Here is a 24,925-nt window from a genome sequence, read left to right on the forward strand (position 1 = left end):
ATGATACTGATGTCAATGAATAATGCAGAAATCAAGGTCATGGTACATACATTCATAGTCCCAGATTCAGGATTTCTCAAAGCCCCTGCTGCAGGCTGGTTGTTGCTGTGTTTGGGACTACAGTAACCACTATCACTGTCAATGTCAGCCTCACTAGCGCCCTGCTCACTAGAAGATTCAGCAGTGGGGTGGGATGCTCTTCTCCTTCTGCCTTTGGACTTCCACAGCATCGTGGCAGTGCTCTCTGAGAGAGACTTGTTAGCGATATCTGATGGGAAATCTACAAGAAAACAAAGTGCAACAATTCTTTGTGGTGACCAAAGTGATAAATTCTTGTTAAATCATCATTAAGGGCATAAGAAAATAAACATGTCAAGCTTTAATTAAAAGGAGAAATAGGTATAGGTGATGACTTTTTAAAAAGAACGTGCAAAGGTAAGATGTTCCTGACACTTTTAACAAGTTATGATGAAAAGAGAATGAAATATTTTTATCATTAATACACTTTTAACAACCACCAGCCATTTAAGAAAGAGAACATCGCAATCATCTGAAGTTCGCTGTGTGCCCTGTAACCACTACCACATCCTCTTTGATCTGCAGAGATTACCTCTATTCAGAATTCTGTATTTATCATTCTGCTAGTTTAACTATAGATTTTAAATTCAGAAAACATAAATTGTGTAATTCTGCAGTTCTTAACTTTATTTTTAAAAATCATACTGTTGATATTCTTCTCTGACCTGCTTTAGGTGCATGTGGCTGAAATTCATTAACGTCACTGGAATGCAGAATAAATACACCATAATGAATTTACCCTAATTGTACCATTAATAAGACACTTGCATTGCTTTGAAAAAAAAATGCTATTAAAAACAATACTGCTTGGGGGCCGGTGCCATGGTTCACTTGGTTAATCCTCCACCTGTGGCACCAGCATCCCATATGGGCGCCGGGTTCTAGTCCCAGTTGCTCCTCTTCCAGTCCAGCTCTCTGCTGTGGCCCAGGAAGGCAGTGGGGGGTGGCCCAAGTGCTTGGGTACCAGCACCAACATGGAAGACCAGGAAGAAGCAACTGGCTCCTGGCTTCAGATCAGCGTAGCTCCAGCCATTGTGGCCATTTGGGGAGTGAACCAATGGAAGGAAAACCTTTCTGTCTCTCTCTCACTGTCTGTAACTCTACCTGTCAAATAAATAAATAAAAATCTTAATAAAGAAAAAAAAAAAAGAACAATACTGCTGGGCCTGGTGTTGTGGCTCAGTAGGTTAATCCTCTGCCCGCGGCACCAGCATCCCATATGGGTGCCAGTTCTAGTCCCGGCTGCTCCTCTTCCAATCCAGCTTCTTGCTAATGTGCTTGGAAAAGCAGATGAAGATGGCCCAAGTGCTTAGACCCATTTGGGAGACCCAGATGAAGCTCCTGGCTTCAGCCAGGCTCAGCTCTGGCACTTGAGGTCATCCGGGGAGTGAACCAGCAGATAAAAAATATCTCTCTCTCTTTCTCCCCCTTCTCTCTGTAACTCTTTCAAATAAATAAATCTTTTATTAAAAAAAATACTGTAATATAGCTCTGTATTACTGAATGGGTGTACTGTACTTTTTAAGACTCATCACCTGCTACTGGACAGTGTTTTTTTGGCACTGCTTTAATGTGCATCTTTAATCAAACAGCCCCTTCTCTTCTAGGGGGAAATTCCATTTGGATACATTCATATGATTGGGTGTTTAGGTCAAAACAAAGAACCCTATAGACCTGACAACTTCTTTCTGATGCCTCGCACTGTGCCCCAGGGACTCCAATTATAGGATGGGATCACTTCTTAATTAATATGAATTCTTTTTATAGATTAATCCTTTGTCAATTATATACATGGCAAAAATCTTTTCCAAGTTTGTGACTTACTCTTTTTGACTTATTCACTTTTTTTATTTGACAGGTAGAGTTATAGACAGTGAGAGAGAGACAGAGAGAAAGGTCTTCCTTCCGTTGGTTCACTCCCCTAATGGCTGCCACGGCCGGCACTGCGTCGATCCAAAGCCAGGAGCTTCCTCCTGGTCTTCCATGCAGGTGCAGGGCCCAAGCACTTGGGCCATCCCCCACTGCCTTCCTGGGCCACAGCAGAGAGCTGGACTGGAAGAGGAGCAACGGGGACTAGTATCCGGCGCCCCGACCGGGACTAGAACCCAGGGTGCCGGTGCCGCAGGCGGAGGATCAGCCAAGTGAGCTGCAGCGCCAGCTGACTTATTCACTTTTAATAATCAAAATTTCAAAAAGAGCTTCCTCTTGGCAATCATGACATCTGCACTTACTTTTTTTCTACCATTGGTTTGCCCATTAAGTCCTTAATCCATCTGAAATAGATTCACGTGAGGTATAAATCAGAGTTAACACTGTCTGTCATGTGCCATGCATTTCCATATGGGCGGGGTCTATTTCTGGGCTTTCTGTTCTGTTCAGTTTTTGTGTATGGCACTGATAATTCAACCTATAGGATTCAAGGTGGCTTAAGAAGTCTTTTTGTTTTATTAATTTGAAAGACAGAGTATAGAGAGAGGTAGAGCCAGAGAGAGGTCTTTCATTCCATTGGTTCACTCCTCAAATGACCACAACGGCCAGAGCTGAGCTGATCTGAAGCCAAGAGCCGGGAGCTTCTTCCAGGTCTCCCACATGGGCGCAGGGACCCAAGAACTTGAGCCATCTTTTACTGCTTCCCCCGGCCACAGCAGAGAGATAGATCAGAAGAGAAGCAACAGGGACTCGCACTGGTGCCCATATGGGATGCTGGCGCTGCAAGCTAGGCCTTTAACTCTCTGCATCACAGCGCTGACCCTGTATAAGTCTTAATGTATAATGGAAAGGTTCTTTCCCAGGGATGTGTTGGCTCTTCTCAAACCACTGCTCCTGTTTTAGAATCTGTCAAATAGTCCAAAAATTCCTACTAAAATTTTTAACAGGATTGCACTAAATGTATAGACTAACTCAAGGAAAACTGACTTAAAATTGCAAATCATCTTGTATGAATATACAGGTTTTTCTAAGGTCCTACGGTAAAAGTCTTATGGTTTTATACATATTATATCTTAGACATCTCCAAGATTTATTTCCAGAAACTATTTCTTTTGCTATTGTAAATTATATGTTGCCTTAAATTTTGCTGGCTGGGGCCAGCGCCGTGGTGCAGCAGGTTAACACCCTGGCCTGAAGTGCCAGCATCCCATATGGGTGCCAGTTCGAGATCTGGCTGTTCCACTTCCGATTCAGCTCTCTGCTATGGCCTGGGAAAGCAGTGGAAGATGGCCTAAGTCCTTGGGCCCCTGCACCCACATGGGAGAAGCTCCTGGCTCCTGGCTTCAGATAGGCACAGCTCCGCCGCTGCGGCCAATCAGGGAGTGACCCATCGGATGGAAGAACTCTCTCTGTCTCTCTGCCTCTCCTCTCTCTGTGTAACTCTGACTTTCGAATAAATAAATAAATCCATTAAAAAAAATAAACAAATTTTGTTGGCTGATGGCTCACTGAAATGCAATTAACTTTAATATATTATTTCACATCTAGCTATCTTATTAAACTCATACTAAATAATATAAGCGTATGTGCAAAAGTAAAAATTTGTTACAAATGAAAAGACAAATTTGTTACATAACACATAATTCTTTCTCTGACATAAATTAATACCCAGAAAGTAAAAGCAAACTAAAAATGAAAGTACCAATAAGAATGTACAGTCTTCTATTTAAATTATGACTTTTTATCTTTTTATGCCTTTTATCTTTTTATCATCTAATTCTTTCACAATTTTTTAGTTTAACCTTATTTTTCATTTTGCTTGAGACAAGAGACAGAAACAGTCCTTCCATTTGCCAGTTCACATCCCAAAGGTCTTCTATATGGTTGACAGAAACCTAATTACTTATTTTTTAAAAAAGATTTATTTATTTATTTGAGAGGCAGAGTTAGAGAGAGAGAGAGAGAGAGAGAGAGAGAGAGAGAGAGAGAGAGGTAGGTCTTTACTCCCCAAATGGCTACAATGGCCAGAGCTGGGCCAATCCGAAGCCAGGAGCCAGGAGCTTCTTCCGGGTCTCCCACGTGGATGCAGGGGCCCAAGCACTTGGGTTGTCTTCTGCTACTTTCCCAGGCCGTTAGCAGAGAGCTGGACTGGAAGTAAAGCAGTCTGCACTTGAAACGGTACCCATATGAGAGGCTTAATCTACTATGCCATAGCGTTGGCCCCAAAATCTAATTACTTGAGCCATCACCTGCTATCTCCCAAGGTCTGTATTTGCAGGAAGCTGGAGTCAGGAGCCAGAGCTAGGGGTTGAACCCAGGCACTCTGATGTGGGGTACAGCAGGCTAGACACCCACTCCCCACTTTCTAATTCTAATACTTCATAAAGCTTATCATTTGGTAAGTTAAGGACAAAACTAGACAGGGACAATGTTTAGTACTTTTTTTTTTTTAAGAGGCAGAGACAGAGCTTTCATCCATTGGTTCACTCTGCAATTGCCTAGAAGCCAGGAACTCAATCCATGTCTCCTACTTGGGTAGCAGGAACCCAACTAACTGAGCTATCACCCCCAAGATGTACGTTAACAGGAAGCAAGAATGGGGAGCAAGGCAGTACTCAAACCCAGGCACTCTGGTAAGCGACATGGGCATCCCACTGGGCAGCTGAACTGCTAGGTCCAATAACCACCCCCAGGAAGGTAATTTCTAATGGCTTTCCCAGGGTTGAGAGCATCAGAAATGGACACTATGACTAGGAACGACCAGAACAGAAAAAATTTAAATATATCACATAGCAATCAACCTTTTCCATACACCCCCTAAGCACCCGTCAGAATCTGTTCATCTTACTACAAACCACAGTGACCATAATATCAACAAGATTTAACTGATTCCTAGATCCTTTCTCTGTTCCTAATGGATCTAAGCAACTGTAAAAGAAATTGGAATAGTCATCCAAAAGAAAAGGCACAACCCAAATGAAAATAAAGCATAAGCCAAATGACTCATTATCAAACCTTATCTGAGTATAGGCTATACAGAAATAAAAAGTAAACGTGCCTTTGAACAGCTCTAATTGTTTGTCTTGGATCATTAACAAGGATTTTTTGGGGGGATAACTTTGTGGTATAACAGGTTACCACCTGCAATGCCAGCATCCCACATGGACACTGGTTTGAGTCCTGGCTGCTCCATTTCTAATCTAGCTCCTTGCTAATCCACCTGGGAAAGCAGTAGATGACTCAAATGCTTGGGCCCACGCACTTATATGGGAAGCTGGATGAAGCTCCTGGCTCCTGGTTCCAGCCTAGCTCAGCCTCGTTGTTGCAGTCATTTGGGGAGTGAACCAACAGCTAGAAGTACTCTTTTTCTCTTTCTCTCTCTAACTCTTTCAAATAAATAAATCTTTAAAAAAATATTTTAAAAAAATTAGGAAAAAAAGAACTTTTTGTTATAGTCAGTGACAGTGGGTCAGAGTAAACAAACATCTACTCTACAAATAAGAAGCGGAGGCCAGAGATACAAATTAGAATTTCATGAAATAAAATAGTAACTATCTAGAATGTTATAAGAATGTTAATTAACTATTGGCTGGCGTCGCAGCTCACTTGGCTAATCCTCCGCCTGCGGCACCGGCACCCCGGGTTCTAGTCCCGGTTGGGGCACCGAATTCTGTCCTGGTTGCTCCTCTTCCAGTCCAGCTCTCTGCTGTGGCCTGGGAGTGCAGTGGAGGATGGCCCAGGTCCTTGGGCCCTGCACCCGCATGGGAGACCAGGAGGAAGCACCTGGCTCCTGGCTTCGGATCTGCGTAGCTCTGGCCGCAGCGGTCCTTTGGAGGGTGAACCAACAGAAAAGGAAGACCTTTCTCTCTGTCTCTCTCTCTAACTCTGCCTGTCAAAAAAAAATTATTTATTGCCAGGATAAAGTTGTTTTTTTTTTTATTTAATGCTGATACAGTCCTCTAAAAAATGTTGACACTACATCTGACTGAACTTTTTCTTTGTGTGACAGAATATAGATGTCATTCACAGGTTTGGTTCAGATCTATGCTTACATGTGGCAAAGAAAACTCAGTACTAAGTTATTTCTAAAAAACGTTATACAATTTTAGAATGATTTATAAAAAGTTGTAAACTAGTAATAAAAAACACAATCAATTTTGATTTCTACCAAAATGGATCACTCAAATTTCTAGTATGTGCAAAATTACATCTCTGATTTCTGAACAGCCCCACTACTACAAAGGCAAAAGGAAACCTCAAATTCTGCTCCAAACGGTACATACAAGTTGAAAGAACATTGTTTTATGCCTCCTAGAGAATTTCACAAAATGGCAAGACAAATCAAAGGATGAAAAGTCTAGAATCCTGAAAGGTAGTGTACAATTGTAAAGTCTATGTACGAAAAAAGGTAAAATCAGTGACTTAAGAACCTCTGCCTTACCAGTTTGCTGTGAAGCGTCCACCAAAAGCACAATTTTGGATCGATTATCAGGACCCATTGCATTTGTTTCTTTCTGAGTAGCTACATTTTTCACCAGAGGTCTTTTGCTTTTTATGTGCTGTTGTAAAAGCTGCTGCTGATTTAAATTAAATAAATTAAAAAAAAAAACTATTCAGTATGCCAAACACTATAAAATAGACATTTACTTAAAAAATACATTAAATGTATGTTCTAACTTGGTGTGGGGAAAAAGTTACTATTAGTATTTCATGAAATTATATGCAAAGAAGGCTGGTAGGCTAAATAATATAGTATAACCATACTTACACACATTTTTCTAATAGCTGTTAACACTACTATGACAAATAAACTATAATCCACTCTTGTTACTTGCATTTTTTTATTTTCTTAATAAATAATAAATAACAAGGGTATAATCATATCATATGTGGGGTTCTACGCATTTAAAAGGGTAATAAAAAGGATTATGACATCCCAACACTAAATTTTAGTTTAATAATAATGTCCAAAAAAAAATCTGCTTCAGAATTCAGAAAGAAAATATATATTATTTATATATATATATATATATAAGCTAATCCTTCCTTGACTTTTTAAAATATGAGTGTTCATCACTCAATAGCAATATATAAAACAGAATGCTGAATTTAACTTCTATAACTTCCTAATTTAAACTAGAAGTGCATTCTGAGAAATTACATTCCTTGAACATCTGGAACTATATACTATTATCGGACTTCCAGTACTTACCTTCTCATTCTCAGAGGACTCAAAGGATGTCCCCTGACTCTGAGTGCTTCCATGAACGACTACAAACTTCTCAAAATAACCTCAGCTGCTTATTTGTTTTTAATTTGTAAAAATTATGTGAAGAGGAAGTACAGTTTTTTTTTTTTCTTCACTAAAGAAGCTGGGCTAATGGAATGCAGGGAAAGCATCAATCCTTTGATGGTATACTCATAAGATGTGTCTTCTAGGAGCTCAAAAGTGCTGACTAAAAACATGGCTTTTCCTCTTATTAGCTTTAAAATTAAGGTCACAATGAAAAAGTAGCCTACAATAACCCTTAATTTCTCATGTGTGTGTGTTTTAAACTTAATTAAATGGCTGCCCTGAATAAAAGAGGCTTCATATGCTATCTGCACTTTCTCCAGCCTTAGGAGACGCCTTATTCATGGAACAGCAAAGTACCTCTCAACTAACAAAGTGCTATTCCTGTGCAGTTCTAAAAATTCATAGAACTGAACCAATGAAGTTGAAGGGATCTAAGGAATCACAAATTTTTTTCCAGAAGAATGTCTCCTGCTGATATCTGAACACTAAAATATCTTGAAGTGCATGAGCTGTTCAATCCCATTAGCATAGGATCCACACTAACCATTTATTAACGTTGGTGTCACCATGCAATTTTCATGACTAAATTAAAATAACTCAGACAGACTTGTGCATTGTGTTTATGTAAAGTTCTTGGAAGGATCATAAAGATGACTTAATCACATCACCAATCAAAAGTGAAGGAACAATAAACAAGACAGAAAAATTATTTTTAAATAACATACTCTTGATACTATATTAGTGAATGAGATGCTCTGTAGTAAAATCAGCATTAAAGGTCAATCAATGCAAGAAATAGATTACTTATACAAGTATTAGCAAAGAAATATTAGATGGAAAATCCAATCAAAAACAGCCACTTACTTTTGGTACCACTGGCCCTCTATTACAGTTTCTGCTTCGGTGACTGGACAATGGGAAGACCTGTCCAAGCTGACTTGGACGCTCAGTACATTCTGTGGTTACAGCATTTACAGTATTTGCAGCTTGAAAGGTGCTGGAGTAAGGTGTAGGAAAAGGATGATAGAAACCCATAACTTGGGCACATGGCGCTGGCATCAGCTGATAATATGTATATTCTGTCGAAACAGGTGGCTGAGCAGATATAATGGGGTAGGCAAGGTATGGTCCAGTGGGGTTTGGATTGGGCTGCTGCCATCGTATATCATTGTTATATAGAGGAAATTGTCTGCAAAACCAAATAAAACAAGAACAAATCTATTTACAAGTCTAAAAACAAACTAAAACAAAATCTCTTAACTTTTTTTTAATAAAAGAGAAATGAGAACAAACAGTGGCTTCATGAGCCTGGGAAAAGGGACAAAATTACCATCTTACAAATTTCTTTGCTTGAATTAGAGATTAGGTACATGCAATAAACATTTAAATGACAGTATAAAGGAATCCAACCTGATGAGTTTTATGGCATTCCACAAACTATTATTATTTGTATGTAACTCTGCCCTCAGCCTTCTCAAGAAACTTCTGCTTAAAAATTAAACATCTTGCTGCTGGGTAAGCAAACAACAGTGCAAGGTTCCCATCAATGCTAACAACTGTGACTGCCTCTTGCAAAAAGCAAAGCAAGGTGATTATTGTGTAAGATCATCATTACACAGGATGACTGAATTCCTCTCTCATTTTCTGTTCAACCCCAGGGCCTCCTCTTTCCCATCCTTCCTAACCACTTAGCAAAGTCCACCTGTTTTCCTGGCTCCCCTCTTTAGCAATGAAAGAATACTCCAGGTCTAGAGAAAAGAAGAGAAAAAGAAAACTTGTCCACTGACATCTTATCTCCAGCACTACAGCTTCTTCTAATAGGGTTCCTATAAAGAACCAGCAAGAGTCTTCCAGCCTCAGCATCCCCTTGCTGCACAGTGCTGCTGATGAATGAGGAGTCTGAGCTGGGGGGAGTTGAAGCACAGAATTTTTCTTCAATATTCCCGTGACAAAGTATTCAATAATCTTGTGACAAAGCAAAATGGAAAAGTATCTCTTAAAATTCTAAAAATATTTTAAACTAATCTGCAGTCTCACTCATGTATTCTCCAAATTATTTGGTAAGGCAAGAAAATAAACTTATCAGGGTCTGCATTGTGGCATAGCGGGTAAAGCCACCACCTGCAACACTAGCATCCCATATGGGTGCTGATTCAAGACCTGACTATTCCACTTCCAATCCAGCTCCCTGCTAATGCGCCTTGGAAAGCAGGAGAAGATGGCCCAAGTGCTTGGGCCCCTGCATCCACATGGGAGACTCAGAAGAAGCTCTAGGCTCCTGGCTTTAGCCTGGCCCAGTCCCAACAGTTGTGGCCATTTGGGGAGTGAGCCAATATATGTTAAGATTTCTCTCCTTCTCTGTGTCCCTACCTCTTTCTCTGTAATTCTGCCTTTCAAATAAATAAATAAATATTTTAAAACATCATATTGTACACTTGGCCATTTTATCAAACAGAAAAACAGTACTATTAAATTAAGGTTATGAATCATCTTGTACATTAACAGGTCAAAGATTTTTAATATAAATGTTACTTTCAACTGAAAAGGATCCTTTAGTTTGGACTGTTTATCCAACCCCCAGACTCTGTTTCAAGAATCTCACAATATTAACTTGAATATGTAATACCTGAGAAGGTAGTTCAGTGGCCTCACATATCATAAATCCAGAATTTCTCAAAAAATGTGCACTGAAACAATGTATTGTATTTGTGTAGAAATATTGATTGCCTCAGCCCTCGGGGATAGTTGGGCAGAGCCTTAAGTCACCACCTGCCTCATCCATTTATCCCATAATGCCAGAAAAATACAATTTCCTGTGCGACATAACTTGAAAAAGGTTGAAAGTACTTCAATACTTAAAAAAAAAGGAACTACATCAATGAAATGCAATCACTCAGGCAAACTAAGCAGGGTCAGAAAGGCTATTCTGTGTTTCACGAGATATACTTTGTGTTTGTTTTTTTTTTTTTTTTTTTTTTTTTTTTTTGGCCAGGCAGAGTTAGACAGTGAGAGAGAGAGAGAGAGAGAGACTTATAGACAGTGAGAGAGAGAGAGACAGAGAGACAGAAAGGTCTTCCTTCCGTCAGTTCACTCTGCAGATGGCCGCTACAGCCAGTGCACTGCACCGATCCGAAGCCAGAAGCCAGGTGCTTCTCCTGGTCTCCCATGCAGGTGCAGGGCCCAAGCACTTGGGCCATCCTCCACTGCCTTCCCGGGCTACAGCAGAGAGCTGGACTGGAAGAGGAGCAACCAGGACAGAATCCGGTGCCCCGACCAGGACTAGAACCCGGGGTGCCGGTGCCGCAGGCAGAGGATTAGCCAAGTGAGCTGCGGCGCCGGCCGAGATATACTCTTAACCAGTAGGTCACACACTATCTGAACCGCAAGCACTGTGTGAAATCACTGTGAGACTACAGCACACATATCAAATTAAAATTGGAGTCTGGTAACATATGCTAACTACCCACAAGAGCTTCAAAGTTAAGGACTATGCCTTGGCATTTTCTTCTCAGGCCAGAGACCACCATGGCAATTATGAGACTAGACACCTAATCTTAAAAGTTTTTGTTCATTTCCTTCTATATACTTCATTCCTCCCTTTCAGTCAATTTATTTCAAATATATTTCAATGGCAATAGAGGAGACATACCCAAAAAACTCCATGTCCTCTTAGAATGATAAAACAACCTATGTTAACAATTTTCAAGGTCAGTGCTGTGGCGTAGAGGGTAAAGCTGCCACCTGCAGTGCCAGCATTCCATATGGGCACCTGTTCCAGTCCTCGCTGCTCCACTTCCAATCCAGCTCTCTGCTATGGCCTGGGAAAGCAGTAGAAGATGGACCAAGTGCTTGGGCCCCTGCACCCACATGCGAGACCTAGATGAAGCTCCTGGCTTCGGATCAACCCAGCTCCAGCCATTGTGGCCATTTAGGAGTAAACCAGCAGATGGAAAACTTTTCTCTGTCTCTCCCTCTCTCTGTCTGTAACTCTTTCAATTAATAAATAAATATTTAAAGAAAAAACAATTTTCACATTTCCAAATCATTCGGTTTTATTTATTCCTCTTAGAAAATAAACAGAGACGATTCATGTTTACAGGTACAGAAAAACAAAATTTAAAAGTATTCTCTGCCAATTTTTATATTCCCCACCACTCCACAATAAAACAATAATAAAGAAATTACCTATTGGACTGATTTTCCTGCACAAATGGATAACAAGTAATCAGATAGCTTGGAATTGGAGTTGGTTCTACACCAGAAACACTTCCATTATCATTTGGGAGAGCCATAGGGATCATAAATGTATCAGGATTCTTCTTCTGGGGAATAAATGGCTCTACCTCAGCTGACAGCTTGACATTCTTCAAAGAGAAGGTAGAATGATTAACAACAAATGAGCAAACAATATAAATTCACAAATTAGCAGAATAGTCTTTACAAATAATAACTAAGTCACTTCTCAATATGCACAAAATATCCAAAGGAATAACAATGTCAACTTTAATGATCAAGTTATTTAGACAGTCATCAAATAAAAAAAGAAAAAATTTATCAAAAGTTACTACATTTCAATGAAATAATTTCTTACGTAATCAAAGCTGTTAAAACAATCAAGTGTATAAGGAAGTCATACCTCACGGTCTAAAAATAAAGCTGGAAGTAAAGAACTGGCTAATCAGACAAAACAATGTGCTTTTAGCTAATTTTCTTCGGGGGTAAAAAAGCATAAAACAGAGTTCTAAAGGATAATTATATTTGTTTGAACAGTCCAAAAAATAGTCTACTTCTGACCATTTCAGGAAATTAATTAGTATCATTAAATTAATAGGAAGGAAAATATCTAAGACGAACGGGAAAAAAAAGGGGGGGGGAACTTCTGGCTCACAGTTAAACTAGGAGGGGGGCGGGGTTGGGGGCGGGGGCAGGGGCAGGGTGATGAGTACTAGTTTCCCAGCAGACATCTCAGCAAACTAATTCGTAACATGTATTCATTTTGGTTCATGTTTTGCACCTTTTCTCATAATACATCTACAGAGATTTAGAAGACATAAGAAACTACAGTATTTGGGGATACATATATGAGTGACAAATAAAATCTATAAAAGTCAGGATAGGAGTTACCACTAAGGAGAGAGAGAGCTGTATCTTGGAGGAACCTGGAAAACTTCCGGATTACTGGCATAACTCTGTTTCTTAACAGGGGTAGAAGGGTGGGTGGGTGTGTGTGTGTGTGTGTAACTGACAAGATGTTCACTTTTTAATGAATCACAATTCATTAAGCTCTACACTGGATTTATGTGGTTTTCAGTATAATAAATGGCAAAAGCAGAATGTTAAAAAACAAGTAAAGGGGGGCGCCGGATTCTATCCCAGTTGCCCCTCTTCCAGGCCAGCTCTCTGCTATGGCCCAGGAAGGCAGTGGAGGATGGCCCAAGTGCTTGGGCCCTGCACCCCATGGGAGACCAGGAGAAGCACCTGGCTCCTGGCTTCGGATCAGCGAGATGTGCCGGCCGCAGCGGCCAATGGAGGGTGAACCAGCGGCAAAAAGGAAGACCTTTCTCTCTGTCTCTCTCTCTCTCACTATCCACTCTGCCTGTCAAAAAAAAAAAAGTAAGGGGGATGCATTTAGCCTAACGGTTATGACCTCCACAGACGCACGTCGCAGCACCTGGGTTGAATACCCTGCTCTAGCTTCTCACTCCAGCACCCTGCTAATGTGAATGGCTTCAGTAATTGGGTTCCTGCCACCCACACAGGAGACCTAGATTGAGTTCCCAGCTCTTGCCCAACCTGTACCAAGCCTTTGCAGCCATTTGGAGAGTAAACCAGTGGCTGGGAGATCTCCCTCTCTGCCTCTCAAAATGTACTTTTTTAAAACACATAAATAGTGTAAATAAAATTAAACTTTTTAATGAAACCAGTAAGTAAAATGCAAGCCAGTTTTCTAATCACTCAAAACAATTACTGTAACTGCAATGGTCCTAACTAGAACTTTTCATCAACAAACTCACTACAGTTATACAAGAAGTTGTCATAATTTTCAGAATAAATTTTAGACATGTTTCACAAAAGTGGTTAGTAATAAATCTGAAAATCTAAAGACCTGATATACTCAATACATATCTAGAAAAATTAAATTTTCAAAAAACAATTCATTGTAAATACTCAAAAATCTTTGTTAAAAAGGAGGGGAAGAGGATGGAAGAGACAAAATATGAACAATATAGCAATATTCACTCATTAATCTTCCTCCTACCTCCTTTAAATTTGAAGTTTATACTTGCATGAACCAAATCTGAAGTACTACAATAACAACATTTACAAATATTTGTGAACTGAGTTGGTTTTTTGAATTTTAACATAAGCAGCAAAATTCCTTTAAATTCTAACAATATTAATAATTTTCATTTTGTGGTATTCACTGGGACCCAAAACTTATTTATATAAATTATATCAAACTAATGAATGCTTCACCAATCAGGAAAAAAACACTTTTCGGGAATAGCGCACACATAATGGTAACTTGTTTATACAGTTCATACATATGTATAAGAGGCTTAAATCACATTTTAAAAATAATTTTTAAGATTTTAAAAAATCAGAAGTCTTTTCGAACATACAAAAACTTTCTGAATAGGGCTGGCGTTGTGGTGCAGTGGGTAAAGTTGTCACCTGCAATGCCAGCATCCCATCTAGCCGCCAGTTCAAGTCCCCGCTGCTCCACTTCCAATCCAGCTCCCTGTCAAAGCGCCTGGGACCCTGCACCCATGTGGGAGACCCAGACGGACTTCCTGGCTTCTGGCTTCTGCCTGGCTCAACCCCAGCTGTTGCAGACATCTGAGGAGCGAACCAGAGGATGCAAGCTCACTCACATGTACGCACGCTTTTTCTCTCTGTCTCTCCCTCTATAACTCTGCCCTTCAAATAAATAAAAAAATTCATAAGTTTTATAAATCTGAACACAGTAATGAATACAAGTACATCAAATTCTCAGTCTAAAATGAAGAAAGAAACCATATTAATATCATTAATAAATCACTTCAAATTCTTGTTCAGGTCAAAGGTTGCAATAATCTTTTACTCCTAATTTCATTTGTATTTTATGAGCTCAGGAAGCCTACCTTTCAAAAGGTTTTATGCATAATTTAAAACTGATGTCTGCAAATAAACACAGCATATACCTTTAAATATTAAAATTTACATTGGCTTCTATTCTAAATGCAATTCTAGATACCAAAGTTCAACAATAAAACTCAGAAACACTGAAATGATCCTTTGTTTTCAGAAAAGGAAAAAAAAAAAAGACTGAGAGAGAGATAGAGAAGCTGCTATAGTCAACAGCTGCACAAACAGAAGATGTCACTAGTAGGAACAGACTGGCAAACTTTTTCCTGTCGCTACAACTCTGCACGGTCAGAAAGTTGTTTACTGTGATTTTAAGACCGTCAGTATCCTACATCAAATACAACATCTGTTGTTCTTAGGCCTGAGAAGCAATGTAAAGAACCCGAACTACTCTTAAAATTCCACATGATAAAATTCATATAGATAATACAATAATAAGCCAGCAACATAATCCTGTAGTATCTTAATTATGTAAGACTACTTCCAAAAATTGTGGAAATTTTGATGTGAAAAAATCTGAAATTCATGCAGATTTTTCATAATACGCCTTTCCATGAACTTTTTACTCATGGATTTAAAAATATTTTGCACCAAAATAAGCTGTCTTTTAACTCTACTTTCCACAAACTTTTTGAAATATCCTTGTATTAATGGAGACATCAAAGAAAAATGTTTTGCATAGGGACAGGATTATGAAAAATTAAACTAGCTAAGCTCATATGAAGTTTTTCCTCAGTTTTAATTTCTGGGCTTACTCCATTCTGCCACGATCTACTTTTTAGTGATCAGAAATTTTATTGCAGAGATTATCTCAAAGACTGCCACTGTTGGCTTCAAAAAAAATTCCAACTATCTCTGTAGTAGAGTTATCTTTGAAAAATTATTTCAAAATTTTCCAAATTAATGAACATATTAATTCTAGAAAACTGTCTTTGAAAAAATATTTCGGGGCCGGCGCTGTGGTGCAGCGGGTTAACACCCTGGCCTGAAGCATCCCATATGGGCGCCGGTTTGAGACCCAGCTGCTCCACTTCCGATCCAGCTCTCTGCTATGGCCTGGGAAAGCAGTAGAAGATGGCCCAAGTCCTTGGGCCCCTGCACCCACGTGGGAGACCCCGAAGAAGTTCCTGGCTCCTAGCTTCGGATCAGTGGAGCTCTGGCTGTTGAGGCCAACTAGGGAGTGAACCAGTGGATGGAAGACCTCTCTCTCTGCCTCTCTGCTGTGTAACTCTTTCAAATAAATAAATAAATCTTTAAAAAAAAAAAAAGGAAAAAATATTTGAAGATATGATTATTGTTTATAGCCCTTGTCTATACTCCTGGGGAACAGTGATTTTCTACTCACTACTTATTGAATCCTTTATTTTAGGTGGAGGATTAAGCTTGTGATTACAGGGGGGTCAGTGCTGTGGCACAGTGGGTTGTACCCACAGCCTGCAGCACTGACATCCAATATGGGATCAATTCCAGTTTCAGCTGCTCCACTTCTGATCCAGCTCCCTGCTAACGCACCTGGGAGAGCAGCAGAGGATGGTCCAGGTGCTTGGGCCCCTGCACACACATGGGAGACCTGGAAGAAACTCCTAGCTCCTGGCTTTGACCTGGCCCAGTCCTGGCTGCTGTGGCCATTTGGGGAATGAACCAGTGGATGGAAGATCTATCTCTCTATAAGTCTACCTTTCAAATAAATAAAATAAATAAAAAAAAAGAGAGAAAAGTTTGATTATAAAGTAAACTGAAAGTATGTCATTGCAAAAATTAAAAGAAAAATTAGAAATGAAAGAGGAGGGAGGGTGAGAGCAAGGGAGGGAGGGAGAGTAGGTTGGATGGGAAGTATCATTATTGTCTTAAAACTGTATATATGAAATACATGTATTCCCTTTATATAAAAAATTTTAAATATTTCAGCAGTGTCACACTCATTTGTAATTCTGTATATATTAAATCAAATGTCAAGAATGTCTGTGGTGTGAATAATCCAGGAAAACCCAAGAATTTATCAAAACACAAAAGCATAAAAACTTGGTTTAAAACAGTTTATTAGACAAACACGTCCATATCATTGAGAACTCATATCATTCAAGGACCATGCATTAGGCATAAACTCTGGAAAGAGAACTGTCCTAGAGCAGTTTAGAGTAGTCAGCAAACACTGCCAAGAGGCACACATCAGCAGAGAATGCACACTAAACTCAGAGATGGCACCTAAAGGAGAGTGCAAGTAATTTTCCCAGATTAAGCATTTATAAAAAAAAAAAAAATGACACCCACTTAAAGTCAAAACTGAAGTAGAACATAATGAGACACTCTCCCACAGTGAAACTTCAGAGTGTGTACCAACCACCCACAGGAAAAGACAGGACCATGCAAACCCTACATCTTCTTTCTCTGTTAAGGTAAAAATATATCAAACATTAAGATATTTTACAAAATACTTCCTTTTCTGAAGGAAAAATAATGACAAATGTCTAAGAGATACCTGCTGATTATATTGTTTTCTGACTTCATTGGCTTATACCGAAAGTAAACCACTTGCCAAAATAAACTGCGGTAGTTATGTAAGTTTTGAAGACTTCAGAAAATACTGAGGAGAAACATTTAACTTAGACTCGGGCCCAGATGTTTGCTATCTACACATTTCCCCCTTTTATTAACCCAGACTAAATCTAATCCTGTTCAAATCTGATGGTATTTTGCTATTAAAAAAAAATCTTTCTAGTTTTTGGCTTATCTAATTTATTAATTTCTGTTTTTAGATGTATTATTGTCTCTCTTGCTCTGGCATACTTTTCCCCCTAACTTCCTGCCTAGGATGCTTAATTTTTATTTCATTTTGAAGTCTTTTAACAATGAAAGCATTTGCTATGCATTTGCCTCAGACTATAGCTTCAACCACATCCCAAAAGTTTTCACATACGGTATTTTATTGCTATCATTTTTCAATAGTTTATAATTCTACTTTTTATTTCCTTCCTGACCTAAAGGCTTGAAAATGTCTTCTTAAATTTCCAAATAGCAGTTTCTCTAAATGGGCATGTATTTACTTTCTGGCTATAAAAGTATTATCTGATAAGATACATCATTTATTTATATTCATATATAGAAGTCAAGTACAAGTATTGCTGAATAATTACTACTCTCAGTAACTTATTTAGGATCCATTCATCCCTTGGTATCCGAGGGGACTGGTTCCAGGCCTAAAGCCTCAGATACTCAAATTCTTTTTCCTTTCACACATAACCTATACACATTCTCCTAGACACCTTATATAATCTGTAGGTTTCTAATAATACCTAACACTATTTAAACAGCTGTCAAACTGCACTGTTTAGGGAATAATGACCCCCCAAAAGTGTATTGTTTATTATAATTTTTTCTTGAATATTTTTAATCCACCAACTAACCAGAATACAGAGCAACGATATATTGACTTACTTAGTGCTAACATTATTTGAACCTTATAAATTATTTAAAAGAAAGTTAGACAACAGATAGTTTGTTTTTTGGTTTTTTTTTTTTTTTTTTTGAGATAATAGGAAAGCCTTTAATAGTACTCATACAAGGCACTATATTTGGAAAGCTCTAGGAAGACTTTTCTTTTTTTTTTTTAATTAAACTTTTATTTAATGAATATAAATTTCCAAAGTACAGCTTATGGGTTAAAAAATATGGAACGCTTCACGAATTTGCGTGTCATCCTTGCGCAGGGGCCATGCTAATCTTCTCTGTATCGTTCCAATTTTAGTATATGTGCTGCCGAAGCGAGCACTATACAACAGATAGTTTTATATCTTATTGGTGAGCAGCTCCGCAGGCAATCAGATGCATCCACTGCATATTTGTTTTTCTAAGAATTAAAGATGTTAATAACTAATAATCATAAATTCTTTTGGGAGAATATATACATTAATGCACTAAAATTAAGTTAATGTTTAAATTGTGATAACAAACATCTATGAACTTCAGGTGTTTGGTTACCACTAAGCCCAGTTTATTTAAAAAAAAAAAAAAACTCAAAACATTTTCCTAAATTTCCTGAAAATGGAAACTAAGCCTTTATAAAGAAAATGAACTTCATGATTTATTCTTCACATCCCTTTACACTAGCTTTTTTAAGGGAAAAATGCATTTATGTCAAGTAATATCTGTTCTTAGAACATCTAACTCTAGCAGCTAAAATTAAGCTACTTCCTTTGATTTAATACAGTCTTGTGAAAGGACAACACTCCTGAGATGCTCTTTGGTTTTAACATTCCTTCAAACAGTCATTACTGCAAAAAGACTACCCACCTAGCACAGTATTACCAGTGACTTACTTTGTGTAATCTTTATCAATATATACAATTTATCATTTTATAAAAAGATTTTATGTCAAAGATAAAAGGGAATTCTGCAACATGATCTCCTTTGGGCAAAAGAGTTTTTGTTTTTTAAAAAGTTACACTTGTGCAGTAAGTACTTCAAGAGGTAGGTTATGATAAAATGCAGAAAATCTGTGTTAAGAACTACTTTTAAGAAATCAAACTTCTACGACCTGCTAACCACTACAATACTATGTTTTAATGCTACAAGCATTTCTAGAAATTTTGAATATAAGTCAACATTAGTTTAAAACAAACATTTTGTGAGGAAAAAAGGAAATTCAGCATATACTTTTATAATTGAAATTTACTGGAAATTTAACCTGGAAAAGCCATTACATTACTCTAAAGTACAATGAAAATTATAAAGATTTCTAAAAGTTGAGAAATCTCAGCACCTAACCATTAGGTTAATGGTCTTTGGACTTTTTTGAATGATACACCCCCACATTGAGAATATGATGGAACTAATGGAGTCTTGCCCCAGAAAGCACATATATAAAAATGAGGCACACTCCTTCCAGGTCACCCATAGATCCCTAAATTAACTACCTGCAGCCTAGTTAACTAGGCAAAGATGCATTATTTGAGTGTTTTCTAGGGGGTGTGCTGAGGAGTGGGAGAGTTTCAAATTATTCTCTGTGGGTTTAGGCTGGGAAGAAGCAGAAGGTACTGAAAAAGAAATCTTCAATAGTAAAACCTTTTCTCATGGTTTCATTCTAGTCCTTAAATTTGTACAAGGGTTTAATAGGAAGAGGACTTTGGGAAGATGTGGGATGAAAGAGGAAGAGGCTGCCTAGTTTAAATAAATTGCTTATAGCACTTGCTGTTAAGATAATCACAGAACAGCTACGCGGAAAGTCACCATCTAAAGAGTTAATTACATTTCCCCCAGGATGAAAGGAACCCTAAGTATATATATGGCAGCATTACTGGTTACAGCTCTGGCATGCTGGTGAAAGACCAAGACATTGAACCCTTTCATTAGTGACATACATACTGGGAAACTGTTCAAGGACATTTCCTATTCATCTGTTGAGCTTTAAGATCATGGGTACTTTTGACAGATAACTATCTTAAAAAGTATTTTTAGTTAAACTGGATATAGACTACATAGACTACTCCTGCTCTAGGGGATGAATCTGTGTGTACGTGCCAAGAGGCTTCCACATCAGTTTTTGCTTTGGTAATCCCAGGTACTAGTTCATAAAAACACCTGTGTTTTCAGTTACAGTCACATAAAGCTTTTTTCTTAAAGCTTCTGCAAAAACAAATATTCACAACGAGGAAGGTGTGCTTCGCCTGCTCAGAGTCTGATTTCAGAAACAAAACCGGCCCTAAGTACCCAGAGTCACTCTAGGAATTAGGGAAATCTTGTCTCATTTGTTCAGGTGCTAATTATCTATTCTGTAAAATGAACAAGCAAACCACCAGCCTCTCCTCTTCAGCTGTCTGTCTAGTTCAAAACTGGGCAAAGCCTTTGGAGACGGGAACAACGGAGACTGAACAAACTTCGACTTCAACCGAATTCAGTCGTCTCGTAGAAATCCTCAGGGGGGAAAACACTGTCCTTATCCCTGCCTGCCAGCACCTCCTAGCACGGACAACCAAGGATCTGATGCAATTAAAAACAAAACAACGCTGACGGGACGACTTTACGAATGGCAAAACGCACTCGGAAATGAACTCACGCTCTGGCCAAACCTTTAAAATCTACGTTCGACTGGGAGGGGAAAAAAAAAAAAAACACCAGCTACATTTTTTTTTTGCAAAATAACTGGATAGAAGGGCAAGGAGGACCCGTAGTATCACTTCTTAGAAGGAATAACCTCCCTAAAGCCAATGCCAACACACACACACACACACGCACGCACACAGCTTGGCCCCCCAACACCCAGCGGACAGGCCGAGACCCCTCCGGGGCTGTAGTTACCACCTATTCGCCGACGTTCTTCCAGGGCAGAGCCTGCAAAAAGCGCTTCCACCTTGAAAACACATTGCAGAGCGGAGGGGGCTCGCTTCGCTGCAAGTTAGCATCGCTCCTCCCGGCAGCGCACGGACAACTTGGAGCCCGCGGGTCCCCGCCACCAGGCCGGGGACGAGAGGCGTCGGCCGAGGCCCCGGGCGCCAGGGAAAGCCCCTGAGCCTGAGGCAGCGACGGGAACAATGCGGGAGAAGCGGGGCGCAGCCCGGCTGCCACAGGACGGGGGTCGGCGTCCGCCGGAACCCGAGAGCTCGGCTTCCACGGCCGGAGACCCGGCCCGGCCTGACAGGAAGCGGCGACCCCCACCCCCCGGCCCGGCCGGCCCGGCCCGAGCCCGCGTACCTGCTCGGTGGGGGCTCGGTCCATGGCGCCAGCAGCCGCAACAGGCCCGCTCTAGTCGGTAACGAGAATGCCTCGGGCCGCTTTCTCCATGGCCCCCCGCTCGGGTCCAGACTGGGCTCGGGACCGCCGCCCCTGTCTGCCTGGACGCGACAGCGACTCGGCTACGCCACTGGCCGAGGAGGCGGCTCCAGCTCCCGGAGACTGAGGAGGCGGTGGCAGCTTCGGGGTGGGATCATCTGGGACGGAAGCCGAGGAGGGCCCAAATGGGCGGAGGAGTAGTCGGAAATGGAGGTGTGCGGAAGGGAAAGGAGGGGGGAGGAGGCTGAGTGCCGGCAAAGGGCCTGCGCGCGGGTGCGAGGGCCAGCCGGGCTGGGGTCTGAAGGAGGAGCTCGGGAGCAGGTGCAGCCAACCCCCCGGAGAGGGGGGGGGGGGGGTCGGGCCGCTTGGACCCGGAGTCCAGTCCTCAAGAGCTCTCGAGGCAATGAAACCACCTCTTAGTCACGCTGTGAGAGCTGTTAGCTGCCCACTGGACGTAGGAGCCTTCTTCCTGTTCTCCAGATAAAGGGAGTCATGACCAGAAAGGAATGCGAAGATGGTGAAAATAGTTAGGGAAAGTGCGTATATAAAATGCCTACACAGAGTGGCCACCAGAAGGAAGCCCTTTTCAAAAGCCCCTGCAGATACTGATTGATGAGTGAATTCTTTGTTCAGATCCAGGCCGAGCTCTCCTGTCTCAGAACCCCTCATTTTACCCAGAGTCCATACAACATCGCCCAACAGGTAATTACATCCTCAGGAATGCTGCCTTCCCCGCTGCAGGTATTGATAGTTCCTTTGAATCGTCAAGATCATTAGCTCCTACCGGGTAAAGACGGCCGTGAAACTGTACGCTTCCCTGGTGTGCAAATTCCCTCCTAGACACACCCTCCCTCAAGAGTTCTTGCTTGCAGGTCAGCTCCAGGGTGAGGAAGAAGAAATAAGAAAAAAAAAAAACAGGGTCAGCTAAAGGGAACGAAAACTTTAAGAAATTTGCATTGTCATACTTGAGCAGATGTCAGTGATGTCTTGAATTGCCTTATCTGGTAGTCTGGGTTAGTCTCTTTTCTCTGAATAAGACGCCCAGGATGAGGCTGTTCTGTGAAGCTCCTGATTGTACTTATCTTGGTACTGTATTTTGGCCCGCTGAAAGGAGCTGTATTGTGTCAGCAAGACATTTATCAAGGCTGCAGAAGAAGCAGTTTGTAAGGAGAAATATTTACACCTGTACATAGAGAGCTCTCATTTATTCAGTATTATTAATTCTTCTACCTCCTCAAATTGAATATGCTTGTGTATATAAATTGCACATGTATGTGCGATTGTTACATGTGTGTGTGTGCAATTAATGTAATGTTGGATTCCTAGTGCCTAATACACATGTAGTTAGAATTCAGTGAATCCTGAATGAGTTTAGAGTCGCTCAGAAAAACTGAGCTATTTATAAGGTGAAGTTATGTAAACGAACAGATGATCATCTTCCTCACAATTGAAAGAATCAACTCAATTTTCAGACCCTCCACATTGGTCATCTCCAGTCATAAGATACCCTCATCTGAGTAAAAAGATAAAAATAATGCAGTCATAAAAATACTACAGTACTTTGGTTTTTCTTTTTTATTTATTTTTAACGATTTACCCATCTATTTGAAAGGCAGAGTTACAGAGAGAGAGAGGGAAAGAGAAAGAGGAAGAGGACGAGAGAGAAAGTTCTTTCTCCTGCTAGTTCACTCCCCAAATTGCTGAAACCAGGAGCCAGGAGCTTCATTGGGGTCTCACATATGGGTGGCAAGGGCCCAGGCATGTGGGTCATGCTCCACTGCCTTCCCAGGCAAATCAGCAGGGAGCTGGATTGGAAGCAGAGCAGCCAGGACATGAAACTGGTACCCCATGTGGGATGCTGGCATCGCAGGCAGCTTAACTCATGTGCCACAACATGGGCTCCTCTTTCTTCTCCTGAAGAATGATCTGAGAAGGTTTAAATATAGGATCTCCAAGGATCTGTTCACCTTATAGGATTTTTTAGGCCATGAAATAATTCTTATTAAGAATCTTCCATGTACAAGACATTCATTTAAACCATAAGAACAGAATCATAATGCCCTTCTTAATTAATGTAATCCTTAAAAAGATGGCAGTACATATTAAAAAAATTAAATCGATGAAGAAATTTCACAAGTACTACATTTTGCAGATGATATGAACTTATTTAGTAATAAGTACTGCATTGAATGTTCCACGTGCTATGCTACCTACTGGAGGTATAGCAGTTAACAAACACTATGGGGCAGAAACTATTCATCTTGGGGGCAACACATACGTAGAACAAGTTATTACAAGTTACGTGAGTTTTGTGAAAAAATGTTCGGTTGGCTATCCCATGGAATGGGGCTGGAAGGTCAGAGAATTCATATCTGAAAAAAATAGCATCTAGGCAAAGACTTGGAGCAGTTGTGATGGGTAAAGGAAAAGAAGCAGGAAAGTGGCTTCAATAAAAGGATTGGGTCGTCTGGTGCAGTGGTTAAGATACTCCTTAGAATGCCTGCAGCTGCTATTGGAGAGCCTGGGTTCCAGACCTGATTCTGATTCCAGCTCCTTGCTAATGCTCACCTTGCAGGGAAGCAGGTACTTGGGTGCCTGCCAACTGTGTGAGAGACTCAGACTGACTTCTGGCTTTCTGGCTTCAGCCTGGCCCAGCCATGGTTCTTGCTGACATTTGGGGAGTGAATCAGAGGGCAGAAGATTGCTCGCTCGCTCTCTCCTTTCCTCTTGCTCTCTTTCTATCTCCAACTCTCTCTCTCTCTCTCTCTCTCTGCCTCTCAAATAAAACAATTTAAGGAAAATTCTTTAAAAAAAAAAAAAAAGAAGAAGGAGAAGAAGAGGAGGAGGAGGAGGAAATGGCATGCATAAGCACCCAAGGAGAAAAAGAATTCAGCACTTGTACCTTTGCTCACTCTTTGAGATGAGAGTTTAGGATGTGCAGATGTGAGGGGTAATCCTGTGGGAGTAGGGACATGTTGTCCACTGTAACAGGAGACAAGGAAGAGAAGATAGATAATGGTGGCAGATATATTGAGTTTGGAAAGGAAGAGAAGATAGTAGATAATGGCTACAGATATATTAAGTTTGTTGCCAAGGGTTGAAGGAATGTTTGTCTGATAGCTTCTGTCTCTCTCTTTTTAAGGTTTATTTATTTATTTGAAAGATTTAGAAGAGGCAGAGAGAGAGAAATTTTCTGCCGATTCACTCTCCAAATGGCTACAATGGCCGGGGCTGGGACAGACTGAAGCCAGGAGTCAGTAGCTTCATCTGGATCTCCCCCATGGGTGCAGGAGCCCAAGGACTTAGGCCATTCTCCTCTGCTTTCCCAGGTACATCAGTAGGGAGCTGCATTGAAAGTGAAGCAGCCAGGACTAGAACCAGCACTGATATAGGATGCCAGCACTGCAGGCAGCTGTTTTAGCCGCTTGCCAAAGCGCTGGCCTGGGGAAAGGAGGAAAAATTGTTGGGCTCACTCATCAAAATTCAGGAAACATGAATGTAAGATTTTCCATATCAGCATAGAGCAAATTGTACATCAAAAGAAAAAAAAAAAAACTATAGCTAACTCTAGGTTTAACAAATGCATACACCTACGTAACCCAAATCTCCATCAAGATATAAAATGCTACCATTACCCCAGTGATATTTAAAAATTTTCTACTTATATCAAGTGTCTTATATCCTGTTGCATCTTACTACCTATACCAATGCCTAGCCCATAGCAGGTGC

The 24,925-nt window shown here is 40.4% G+C and overlaps 1 protein-coding gene and 1 non-coding gene across 3 annotated transcripts in view; both read right to left on the minus strand.

Annotated features, from left to right (window-relative positions):
• The window catches only part of SECISBP2L (SECIS binding protein 2 like), a 48,079-nt gene extending 26,812 nt beyond the window's left edge, over positions 1-21,267 (minus strand). Inside the window, exons 1-5 of one of the 2 annotated variants that reach the window (XM_062205872.1) lie at positions 21,119-21,267; positions 11,489-11,667; positions 8,168-8,492; positions 6,449-6,581; positions 51-280 (exon numbers count right to left, since the gene is read on the minus strand). In XM_062205872.1, coding sequence (XP_062061856.1) covers positions 51-280; positions 6,449-6,581; positions 8,168-8,492; positions 11,489-11,667; positions 21,119-21,142 — 891 coding nt within the window. In that variant the 5' untranslated portion in view covers positions 21,143-21,267. Of the gene's footprint in view, positions 1-50; positions 281-6,448; positions 6,585-8,167; positions 8,493-11,488; positions 11,668-21,118 lie in introns of both variants that reach the window. The other variant, XM_062205870.1, reaches the window with a different exon arrangement.
• Positions 18,094-18,200, minus strand: LOC133770639 (U6 spliceosomal RNA). Its single transcript, XR_009867349.1, has one exon. It is a non-coding gene; the product is annotated as a U6 spliceosomal RNA (small nuclear RNA).
• Positions 21,268-24,925: the final 3,658 nt, after the last annotated feature.

This window comes from Lepus europaeus, chromosome 11, assembly GCF_033115175.1.
Source record: "Lepus europaeus isolate LE1 chromosome 11, mLepTim1.pri, whole genome shotgun sequence".
Lineage (NCBI taxonomy): Eukaryota > Metazoa > Chordata > Mammalia > Lagomorpha > Leporidae > Lepus > Lepus europaeus.